Raw genomic sequence first — 12,510 nt, 5'->3', positions numbered from 1 at the left:
CCCTTTTCTCTCATCTGTATTATTTTGGGGCAGAATTTTAGGTCATGTAGTTACTAGGAAATAGGCTAGGAATAAGAAAGGCTATGTGACATGGGTTGGTAGGTAAGATCTAAGAATCTCAGACAGAAGACAGGATTTTGGGGATGGTAGAAGAAGCCAATATCCCTAAAAACTTGGGTTCATAAATTAAAGGAAAGAACTTTGCAAAGTTCTAAATGGAATGTGGACTGCATTCTCCCTAGGATGAATTTGAAATCCTTTTAATGGATTTAATCTTATATTAACTCCACCATCTCTTGTATTTGATGGCCTCAGATATTTAAAGGATTAGTATCTTCCTTATTTTATTTTTTTAAATTTATTTTCCTCAGTTACATGTAAAAAAACCATTCTTTGTTATAGATGTACATTAATTTTTTTAGCATATTAACTTATGAGTCATGTCAGGAGGGAAAAATCAGAACTAATGGAAAAAACCACAAGAGTTAAAAAAAAAAAAAAAGAAGGAAAAAAATGAATATAGCATGTGTTGATTTATAATCAGTCTTCATAGTTCTCTCTATAGATGCAGAAGGCATTTTCCATCCAGAGTTTATTGGGATTGCCTTGGGTCACTGAAGTACTGTATCTTCTTTATTTTATTCATATATTTTTAGTATCTTCTTTAAGTTAAAGCTTTACTAGCACTAAGGATTCTTATAGGTTGTTTGGGAACCAAATTTTCCTGTTTTATTAATAATATCAAGTATATCCTTAGGATATAGAAGAGTTTCAAGGAACCAGTTAGATACCTATAGTTTGTGTGGTCAGTGCTAAAGTCTCTGATTTATATCTTCAGGTGAGATCTATGACATTTGGGAAATTTTTGTGAGGCTAACTAGTCAAAAGAGCATAGGTTAACATGAGTTTTTATTTAATGTTTTTGGTAAAAAGTTATACTGAATTTTTATGCTATTTGTAAAATAATAACTTTTCATTTTTAGTATGTTGCTTTTGGTTTAACTTGTTAAGGAGATTGGAAAATTTTTTATCTTCTGATAAAAATAATTTGGTTGGAAACTGAATATGAGATGAAGTCAACCTAAATCAGTTTCTTATAAACATTTGTTTTAGAGAGTGGCAGACCGACTCTATGGTGTCTATAAAGTTCATGGAAATTATGGAAGAGTTTTCAGGTAAGCATTAACATTCTAAAATATTCGAAGTATTTGTAGTCCATTTGCCTTCTATATGGGAAATAATAGATCTTTATAAATATGTAGTTCTGGGTGGTAGAACTTTTATACATGTGATATTTATGCCATGGTAAAAAGATTGAAAGACTTTGAAGAGACTGGTTTCACTTCTGGTTCCATCATTTTAGTTGTCATGGGATTTGGGGCAAGTCATTCATCTTTTAGCTTCAGTATTCACTTTTATAAAATGAAAATAATACTTATGTTATATGCTTCACAGGTGTCTTTTTCAGGGAAAGTACTCTGATAAATAAATGTAAAGCACTATACAATTGTGAACTACTGGTCACTATTTTTTATTAATAGTAATCAGAATTCATAATGTTTAAAAAAACCTTTGATACAAGAAATCCTTTTCTAGTCATGGTATTTTATTATGTAACTGAATCTTTTTTGTATAAATCATTTGTCCTTGTGCAGTTTTCTTTTCTAAATTTAATTTAATTTTGTTGTTCCATTTTGACTGCCTTCCTCATTTTCTTGCTAGTCTTTTATTGTAGTAACTAATTTTTGGCTGAATTATCTTTTTAAAAAAATTTATAGTAGAAGCATAGGTTTCTTGTCTTGTCATTTAAGGATATTCTCAATACATGTCACCTTTTTAACATGTTATTAGTGTGTTTGTGGTTAAATTTAGGTGTATTTCAGATCACTATTAATATTGTTGCTAATATGTGTAATGCAGATTTGAATGCTTTTTATATTCCATGGAATAAATAATGGATGCTGCTATGAGTTGGTAAAAAAAAAAAATCTCCCCTCAAAAAAGATTAATGTTATTGTTGTAATTTTCTAAAAATATTTATATAATTTGAGGTAACAAGAATGTATTATGTTGAATGTCAACGTGTCATTCTCTTAATTTCCTCCATTAATTTCTGTATCCTTTTAACTAGTTGTTTGAAATTATACTTGCAGTATTTGAAAAAATCTGAAGTCTGAAAAAATTACAATCATACTCATTGTCTTTCTTTGACTTGTTTTTCAATCATTCTATTTTTAAATAATCTTGATATCAACAAATAAATTAATAAAATATGTCTGTGGCAAATATTCATCAACAACATTCTTGTGAATGAAGAGAAAGACTAAGCAGAATGTTTTGGGATTATTTTTAATAGCTCTGTTGTGTGATTTTTGAACTTTATCTTTGTTATAAACCTCTTACATGGGACACATCTGTTGTCCAAAGTAGGACTTAAAAGAAGAATCATTCATTTTGTCTTTGTACCAATGTTCACAAAAAATGGAGAGAAACCAAATGTTTCCAAGATAAAACATTTATTGTAATCACAAAAATATCTAGTACAAATTTATCAGGCAAGCTGATTTAAAAAACAAAACAAAACATTTAAAGATGACTAGAACTTTTTTTAAGCTTTTTATTATCAGAATATATGCATAGATAGATTTCAGCATTCATCCTTGAAAAACTTTGTGTTACCAATTTTTTTCTTTCCTTTCCCCTCCTCCTTTCCCTAGACGGCATGTAATCCAATATATATTAAACATGTACAGTTCTTCTACAATATTTCCACAATTATCATGCAGCAGAAGAGAAATCAGATCAAAAAGGGAAAAAAAGAAAGAAAACAAAATTCTAGCAAACAATAACAAAAAAAGTGAAAATACTATGTGGGGATCCACATTCAGTCCTCACAGTTACCTCTCTGGATCCCTAGAACTTTTAAAAATGTTATTTGAATTGATGTTATATTGAATTGATATCATTGATGTCAATTTGTAGACTTGCTTTAATGGAAAGAAAAGAGATAACTCCCAATTTTTAGATAAGCATGTATATAGTTTTTGCTATTGTAAAGTTTATTTTGATTAAATAGAAATTAGGTCAGTTAATAAACATTTATTGAGCACTTCCTATGTATCAACCAACTTGCTTGACGCTGAGGATACAAAGCAAAATCACACTTAGGGATCATGCCAATCTATTCAGGAAAGACAACAATATCTAGGGATATGCCATATAGATACAAGATAATTTAGAAGGAAATATATTACAATCAATATGTACAAAAGTCACACTTAATCTGAGCTTTAACGAAAATTGAGGGGTCTGAGTAACAGGTGATGAAGGAGTATATTCTTGTTGTGGGTGGCTGACAGTCCAAAGCTATCAAGATAGAAGAGGATGCGCTCACTTATAAGAAAGTTTTAAAAAAGAAAAAAGCTCATTTGACTGTATAGTACAGAGTTTGAAGGATAGTAATGTACAATTAGCCAGAAAAGGTAGTCAGGGTATGAAAAGCTTTAAATGCAAAGCAGGAATTTATATTTGATCCTAGCGATAATAGGCCACCATTAGAATTTATTGAGTGAAGGAGTGACATGATCAAATTAGGACTTTAGAAAAGGAATTTTTGGCAAATTTGTGAAGGATGTATTAGGGGAAAAACTTGAAGGGAAACCAAACTTTTATTTTATTTTTTTCCCCTTTTTTATTTTATAATAACTTTTTATTGACAGAACCCATGCTAGGGTAATTTTTTACATTATCCCTTGCACTCACTTCTGTTCCGATTTTCTCCCTCCCTCCTTCTACCCCCTCCCCTAGATGGCAAGCAGTCCTATATATGAAATCAAATTTTTAATAGAAAATAAGACTTATGAAGTTTTGTTAATTCTACAGATTTGATTTCCAGAAAAATTTTAGAGTCAATTTGTGCCAGGAAATTGACTATTGGACTTGAAAATTGACGTTGTAAACCTGGCAACTGGGGTTTGCAGCTAGGTAGTACATTGAATAGAATGCTGACTCTGGAGTCATGAACATCAGGGTTCAAATCTAGCCTCAGATATTTACTGATTGTGTGATAATGGGCAAGTTCCTTAATCCTGTTTGCCTCAGTTTCCTTATTTGTAAAATGAGCTCTTGAAGTAAATGGCAGACCACACCAATATCTTTGCCCAGAAATCCCCTAATGGTGTCACAGAGTTGGATGTGACTAATTAACAAAAAAGCAAAACAAAACTAAAAAATCATGTGATGATTACAAAAATGAGACAATAAAATTAAAAGTTTAACTACAGAATTTTAGCACTGTAAGAGTGCCTCAAACCCACCCTAGAATTTTATATTCTTTCCTTGGGATTTTATAAGTTGTTAATTAGTGAAATTCTAATTTCACTAATAGTAATGAATAGTAATTTATTAATAGAGATTTTTATTACCTGTTTTGTTGAAGAAATAGTACTTTTTATTCTTCAGTGTTTAAATAGAATCAGAGATGAAAGGATCTTTTTTAAATGTTAAAGAATTTTTATTTTTAAGTAAATTTTAAAAATTTATTAAATTCTGCCATCTTTTTCTCATCTTGAAAAAGATGGTAAAACAGAACTGTGATAATATATAGTCAGATGAAACATTCATGAATTGATTACTTGCAGAGTGTGTGTGTGTGTGTGTGTGTGTGTGTGTGTGTGTGTGTGTATTTCTCCTGGTTTTTCTCATTTCATTCTGCATCATTTCATACAAACCTTCATGATTTTTTCATATTCAATATTCCTTAACTTGTTCAGTCAGTTCTCCAAAGGGATGGATGCTCTTTAGTTTCTAATTCTTTGCCACTGCAAAAAAAAGCTCCTATAACATTTCTGTATATTTCTTCTTTCACTGATTTTTAAAAAGTATTTAAAAGGAAGTCTTGTAAAAAAAAAAAAAAAGAAAGAAAGAAAGAAATTGAGGCAGGGAGAGGGAGTATGCAGCTAAGTGGCACAGTAGATAGAACATCAGCCCTGAAGTCAAGAGAACCTGAATTCAAATATGGTTTCAGACACTTAACACTTCCTAGATGTTTGACTCTGGACAAGTCACTTAACAGCAGTTGCCTCAGCAAAAAAAAAAAAAAAAAAAATTGTTCTGAATTTTGCAAAATCAATATAGATGAACATTTTTGTAGGCAAATAATGGAAAAAGAGGATTGCATATGAAATTGTGAATCTTATTATATAAAGCTTTAAATATATATATATATAGTAAATTTAATATAGTTATTCCAGAGCTGAAAGTTTCTTTAGAGACCAACCATATAATTTACTTTCTCTTTTTAAAAATCCTAGGATCCTATGTCTAGAGCTTGCAGGGACCTCGGAAATCAGTTCAATTCTCTCATTTTATAAGTGAAGAAACTGAGCCTCAGGGTTACTACTGCCCAAGGCTTACTACTTACACAAGTAGTAAGCACCAGACATGGAATTTGAATCCAGGTCTAGTATTTCTCTATTAAAAAAATCAGTTCAAAGAGGTGATCTGAACTGATCAGGATTGCACAGTGAGGTAATTAAAAAAAAAAAAAAAACAGAACTAGGGCTATATTCTTTTAGATTCAGATAACCCAATTTGTGTAACCACTCCCCAAGCAATTATTTTTTACTAGCATAGGAAAGAATTAAAACTGTACTAAGACTCATAGGAGACCTGTACATGAGATCTTTTTTTTTTTTAATCTTTGACATTTTAGTATGCCTAACAGTAGGATCTCTGGGTCAAAGGATAGTTTCGTCACATTCTTTTTTTTTTTTTTTAAGTATATTTAAAATTGTTTTCTAGATTGATTGGGCCATTTCACAACTCTACCAGTAGTGTAGTAGTGTACACATCTGACAAAAAGTTTTAAAGTATAATTAAGTTGGATTTATTACTGGAACATAGTGATTTGCTTGAGTATTAAAAATACACACATCCTCATGCACAACTCTCTCACATTTTTACTCTCTCTCTCTCTAGATGTTATCTGGAAAGAAATAATATGAAAGACTGTTAACTTATGATATCCTTAATTTACATAATATTTATTTGACTTTTTTCTTAGTGAATGGAGTGCTATAGAAAAAGAAATGGGAGATGGATTACAGAGTGCAGGACATCATATGGATGTGTAAGTCTCAAGTGAATGTTTTTGATGTGCCCTAATGAAAAAATTTGTCAGTATTATTGTCTTTTTTGGGAAGATGATTTCAGTTCACTTCAACAAATGGCTTATTGTATTCTATGTCTAAATTGTATATAATGTTCAATAGTTCTTGCTACATTGAATGTTTTCATTGAATTTTAAAATGTTAAGGGGAAAATAAACCTTTAGAGATCAATCTACTTTGTTCTCTATTTTACAGATGAGGAAAATTAAGTCGCAGAGGGGTTAAATTGCTTCCATAGTTAAACGTTTAATGTTAATATTTGTGTCATTTATCTCATGGGACTCTTGTAAGAAAGGTGTCTTTTAAAACCTGGAATACTTTAAAAATGTGACTCATCATATCATCATTATTCTGTTGAATCTTAGTGACAGATACATACTAGGACTTTACTTTGGGGGATCTTATCCTGCCACTTGGTTTTCAGTAAGTTTATGAATGATAACATTGAAACTACTGGTGATGACATCTTTGGTTAAGTTTACTTTTCAGAATCAGCTAGAAAGTAGAACCTTCTACCACTTGGGTAGACTTGAAGTTTGGCACATTCTGAATGTCATTGAAACCTCTTGCTAATCTTACTGCTTCTTTCCTCCTTCCTTTATACAAACCTTCTCATAGTAGTGGCTTTCTGGGTGTTCAAAGTAACTTGGACACTTCATAATAAAAACTTTTAGTATATACCTTTATTCATCACTTAGAATCCACTGAGGAAGAATAGCTAGTGCATATACTGAAATCTAATTGAAATTTGTTGTTCATCCGAGTCAGAGATATATGTTGTTATGCCACAGTTCTCTTTAACTGTCGAGACTCAGTTTCCTTGTACAAGTTTCCTTTAGGGAGACTGAGGTCTCCCTAACTACTCCCCTAAGCTGTAAGTCTCCCTCTGGTCCATTAAGACTGAGGACCAATTTCTCTAAGGTTATAAATTGTTAGCACAAGCAAGATAAACAAGAGAGTAGACCTCCTGATTCTTTTCTGTCCTCAAGAATCTACAACATCCCTCTAAAATATTCCAAGATACCTCACTGACATCTTTATCTCTGTGTATTCAGACATCCTGTCTCTGGGTTTTTTTGGGTTTATGTTCTCCCCTATCCTGACAGAGGCTTTCCCAAGCTTTCCCTCTTCTTTGTCTTCAAAAGGTACTTAAAGGTTTGAGATTCTCCCATTCAGCACTGGATAAGTTGAGATGAGAGTTCTGTCCAGTCAATTTTACTCTCCCATTAATAAAATATTAAAAACTCTCTAATCTCTCTCCTGCCTCAGTTTCTCTGGCATTACAATGTAACTAATGTTGAACATCATCCTTAAGAACACTCAAATACTCCCTTTTGATGTTTCAGTTCTCAATTTCCTGTTTTAAAAGTCAAGTTCCTTTTACAAGATACAATTATCCTTAAAGATCTCAATAAACTGTATAAAAAGACCAACAACAAAACTAGTATATACTGCTTTTATGTTTTCTTAGAAAATAAGATTAAGTTGTGCCAGACTTTAGGTGTTTCTTAACCTTGTGGCTCCAGCTATAATACTACTACTACTACACTCTTTAGGATAAGGGTCCTCAAACTTTTTAAATAGGAGGCCAGTTCACTGTCCCTCAGACTGTGGGAGGGCCGGACTATAGTAAAAACAAAAACTTTGTTTTGTGAGCCTTTAAATAAAGAAACTTCTTAGACCTGGATGAGGGGGATAATTGTCCTCAGCTGCTGCATCTGGCCCGCAGGCAGTAGATTGAGGACCCCTGCAAGTTTAAAGTTTGTATTCCTAATTTAAAATCAACACCTTGATTCCAAAACTTGTTAAGTCCTTAAGCTTTTTTTCCCCCCTTTTTCTCCTCCCTAAATTTATTATTATTTTTTGGCATTTTCTTTTTAAATTTCAAATTCTATCCCCTAACTTCCATTTTCTCTTCTACCCACTGAGAAAAGTAATCAATTATATATGTAAAATCATGCAAACCATTTCAATAGTAGCCACATTTTTTTTTAAAGCAAGAAAAAAATAAGTGAGAAAATTATACTTTTAATTTGCATTCAGAGTTTGTCAGTTCTCTCTCTGTAGGTAGATTGCATTTTTTCATGAGTCCTTATCTATCGTGCCTCCTTGTACTGATCAAAGTAGCCAAGTCTTTCACAGTTGATCATCTTAGAACATTTCTGTTATTAATCACAATGATCTCCTGGTTCTTCTCACTTTACTTTGTATCAGTTCATATAAGTCTTGTAATATTTTTTTGAAACTGGCTCCTGATCATTTCCTGTAGCACAACAATCCATCATTGGCATGTACTACAACTTATTCGGCTATTTCCCAATTGATAAACATCCCCTTGATTTCCAATTTTTTATTTCCACAAAAAGAGCAGCCATACATATTTTTGTATATATGAGTATGTTTCCTTTTTTAAAATCTCTTTGGGATGCCGAACTAGTGGTATTTACTGGATCAAAGGGTAAACATGACTTTATATGCCCTTTGGACATGGTTCCAAATTTCTTTCCAGAATGGTTGAATGAGTAGACAACTCCACCAACAATTTATGAGTATACCTATTTTTGCCTCATCTCCTCCAGTATTTGTCATTTATGGTAGGCATGAGGTAGTAGGTCTGAGTTGTTTTAATTTGCCTTTCTCTATCAGTGATTTAGAAGATTTTTTCATATGACCACAGATAGCTTTGATTAATTTTTCTGAAAACTGCCTGTTTTTCAATTTGGGGAATTTATCAGTTTGGGGATCATTTGTCAATTTAATGACTTGTATTTTTATAAATTTGACTCAGTTTTATGCTCAGTATATTTTGAGAAATGGGCTTTTATCAGAAACATTTACTGTAAAAACTTTTTATTCTATTTCATTGTCTGTGGTATCTTTTAGCAAATTGATATAGTTTCCCTGATTATTCCTTTTAATTAGGTCTATTTTTGCTTTTACTTTGAGATCATGATTGCTAACCCTGAGATTTTTTTTTCTTTAGTTCAACTGAAGCATATTAGATTCTGCTTCAGTCCTTTATTTTAATTCTATGTGTGTCTTTCTGTTTCAAGTATATCTCTTGTAAACATTTTTGGTTTCTGGTTTCTGTTCCATTCTGCTTTTCATTTCCATTTTATGGGTAAACTCATCCTATTTAACATGATATTCATTTTTTTTTTTGTTATAGCTTCTTATTTACAAGATATATGCATGGGTAATTTTTCAGCATTGACAATTGCAAAACCTTTTGTTCCAGTTTTTCCCCTCCTTTCCCCCACCCCCTCCCTCAGATGGCAGATTGACCAGTACATTTAACGTGATATTCATATGATTACTGTCTTTCTTTCTATTCCATTTTCTTCTTTAGGTTTTAATATTATCCCTCCTCAAAAGTCCCATTGCCTCCCTTAATCTGTCCTGAGGCCTTTTATCTTTCCTTCCTCCCTTTTCCCCCCACCCCTTCTCTTATGCCTTACTCCTTTTTCTCAATTGGGTAAATTACATTTCTGTATACCATTGAGTATGTGTGTATGTGTGTATTCTTCCCTCTTTGAACCAATTCCAATGAAAATAATGTTCAAGCATTGCCCACCCCCACTCTTATGTTCCCATCTACTATAAAAACTCTTCTTGCATGACTTTTTTAATATGAGAAAAATTTCTCCATTCTGTGTCTCCCTTCCCCTTTATTTCCAGTGACTTCTGTTTCTCACTCCTTCATCTTTATTGGAGATCATTCTAACATAATCAACTCATATCCGTATCTTCTGTCTATATAAACTTCTTTTAACTACCCTAATAATGATAAAGCTTTTAGGAGTTACATGTATCATTTTCCCATGTCGAAATATAAACAGTTTAAGATTTTTATAATTTTTTTTCATTTTTACCTTTTTGTACTTCTTTTGAATTTTATTTGTCAGATTTTCTATTCAGCTTTGGTCTTTTCATCAAGAATATTGGAAAGTTCTTTATTTTTCCTCTGAAGGATTATATTCAGTTTTGCTGGAAAAAATTATTCTTGATTATGATCCTAGTTTCTTTTCCTTCCAGAAAATTATCTTCTAAAGTCTCTACTCCTTTAATTTGGAAGCTGCTAAATCTTTTGTCATTTTTTTTATTTAATAATAACTTTATATTGACAGTAATTTTTTTACAACATTATCCCTTGCACTCATTTCTGTTCCGATTTTTCCCCTCCCTCCCTCCACCTCCTCCCCTAGATGGCAAGCAGTCCTATATATGTTAGATATCTTTTGTCATTTTGACTGTGGCTCCACAATATTTGAATTGTTTCTTTTTGGCTGTTTGAACTATTTGACCTGGAAGCTCTGGAATTTGGCTGTAATATAACTGGGAATTTTGATTTTAGATCTCCTTCAGGAGATGATCAATGGATTCTTTCAATTTCTATTTTATCCTCTGTATTCAAGATAACGGGGCAATTTTCCTTGATAATTTTTTGAAATATGATGCCCATGCTCTTTCTTTGTTCATAGCTTTCAGATAATCCAATAATTCTTCACTTCCATTTGTTCAGTTCTAATTTTTAGTGAATTATTTTCTTCAGTCAGCTTTATTTCTTTTTGCATTTGGCCACTTGAACTTTTTGTGAAGTGTTTTGTTCATTACATTTTTTTTTCCATTTCACAAATTCGTTTTTTCAATGAATTGGTTTCTTTTTCATATCTATTTTGTAAGGAGTTATATGCCTTTTCCATTTCAGCAGATCTATTTTTTTTATTTTAATATCATTTTTAAATTAAAGCTTTTTATTTACAAAACACGAATGTGTAATTTTTCAACACTGACACTTGCAAAACCTTTTGTTCCAAATTTTCCCCTCCTTTCCCCCACTACCTCCCCTAATTGGCAGGTAGTCCAATACTTGTTAAATATGTTAAAATATATGTTAAACACAATATATGTATACTTATTTATATAGTTATCTTGCAGCACAAGAAAAATCAGATTAAGAAGGAAGAAAAAAAACTGAGAAAAACAACAAAATGCAAGCAAACCACAACAGAACTGGTGTGTAACCAAGACAGAATAGCCTAAGAGCCTCCCAGTAGATTCCCCAGAGCGGACTTCGCACTACACCTACACTTGGCTGCCTCTTCCCCTCCCCCCCCCCCCCCAATTGAAACAGACCTTTTCTGAAGTTCTTACAAAGTATCTTCTGCTGGAAATTTGTTATACTCCAAATATTTGTGGGTTCTGTCACTTCTTAATCAGTTCAGAAACTTAATTTATTTTTAATCTGAGGGACACTAGGAGGAGCTCAGATAAAGATGTGTCTATTTTCCATCTTGGCTCTGTCACTCCTCTCCTTTACCCCCTCTCCTCTTCAATAATCCAATAATTTTTTAATTCTCTCTCCTCATTCTATTTTTCAGGTCATTTGTTTTTTCAATGAGCTAGTTCATACTTCTATATTTTCAATCTTTTTAACTTTCTTTTGTTGTTAATATCTCATGGAATCGTTAGCTTTTACTTACCCAATATTAAATTTTGGGGAATTCTTTTCTTCAGTGAATTTTTGTGCCTTTTTTGCCAAGTTGTTAATCCTCCTTTCATAATTTTCTTGTATCATATTTTTTCCCTAACTTTTCCTCTGCCACTCTTACCTCTTTCTTCAGCTGGAACATTTTTCCACTTCATCTTTTTTGGGTTCTGATACTCTAGAATTTTCGATTCATTATTAAAAAGTATTTGGAAGAATTTGGGGAGAACATGGGTGAGTTCCTGCCTTTCTCTGCCATCTTGGCTCTACCCCTTTTTAACTCTTTAACTCTTCCAGGAGTTCTTGCTGGCCTTGGATCCAATTAACATTTTGTTTTGTTTTGTTTTGAGCTTTTTGAAAGAGAGATTAGCTGGGTTGCCTGTAATCCATCATCTTGGCTCCACCTCTACCTTAAGGTTGCTTGAACACTTTTTAAATGAATTAACACTCAGACTCCCAAGGATTTTTAAAAAATTTTAATAGCTTTTTATTTATAAGTTATATGCATGGGTAATTTTACAGCATTGACAATTGCCAAACCTTTTGTTCTAATTTTCCCCCTCCTTCCCCCCACCTCCTCCCCAAGATGGCAGGATGACCAATACATGTTAAATATGTTAAAGTATAAATTAAATACAAAATAAGTATACATGTCCAAACAGTTATTTTGCTGTACAAAAAGAATCAGACTTTCAAATGGTGTACAATTAGCCTGTGAAGGAAATCAAAAATGCAGGAGGACAAAAATATAGGGATTGGGAATTCTACGTAGTAGTTCTTAGTCATCTCCCAGAGTTCTTTCTCTGGGTGTAGCTGGTTCAGTTCATTACTGCTCCATTGGAACTGATTTGA

The 12,510-nt window shown here is 32.2% G+C and overlaps 1 protein-coding gene across 3 annotated transcripts in view; it reads left to right on the top strand.

The window, feature by feature from the left end:
* Nucleotides 1-12,510, top strand: part of SNX4 (sorting nexin 4) — a 78,487-nt gene that overhangs the window by 41,111 nt on the left and 24,866 nt on the right. For all 3 annotated transcript variants that reach the window (XM_051985477.1, XM_051985479.1, XM_051985478.1), the window contains 2 exons: nt 1,114-1,175; nt 6,065-6,130. In XM_051985477.1, the coding sequence (XP_051841437.1) occupies nt 1,114-1,175; nt 6,065-6,130 (128 nt within the window). The remainder of the gene's footprint in view (nt 1-1,113; nt 1,176-6,064; nt 6,131-12,510) is intronic.

This window comes from Antechinus flavipes, chromosome 3 (genome assembly GCF_016432865.1).
Source record: "Antechinus flavipes isolate AdamAnt ecotype Samford, QLD, Australia chromosome 3, AdamAnt_v2, whole genome shotgun sequence".
In the NCBI taxonomy this organism is placed as follows: Eukaryota; Metazoa; Chordata; class Mammalia; order Dasyuromorphia; family Dasyuridae; genus Antechinus; species Antechinus flavipes.
Note: the sequence above shows the minus strand (reverse complement) of the source record. Positions and strands in the feature narration are given on the sequence as shown.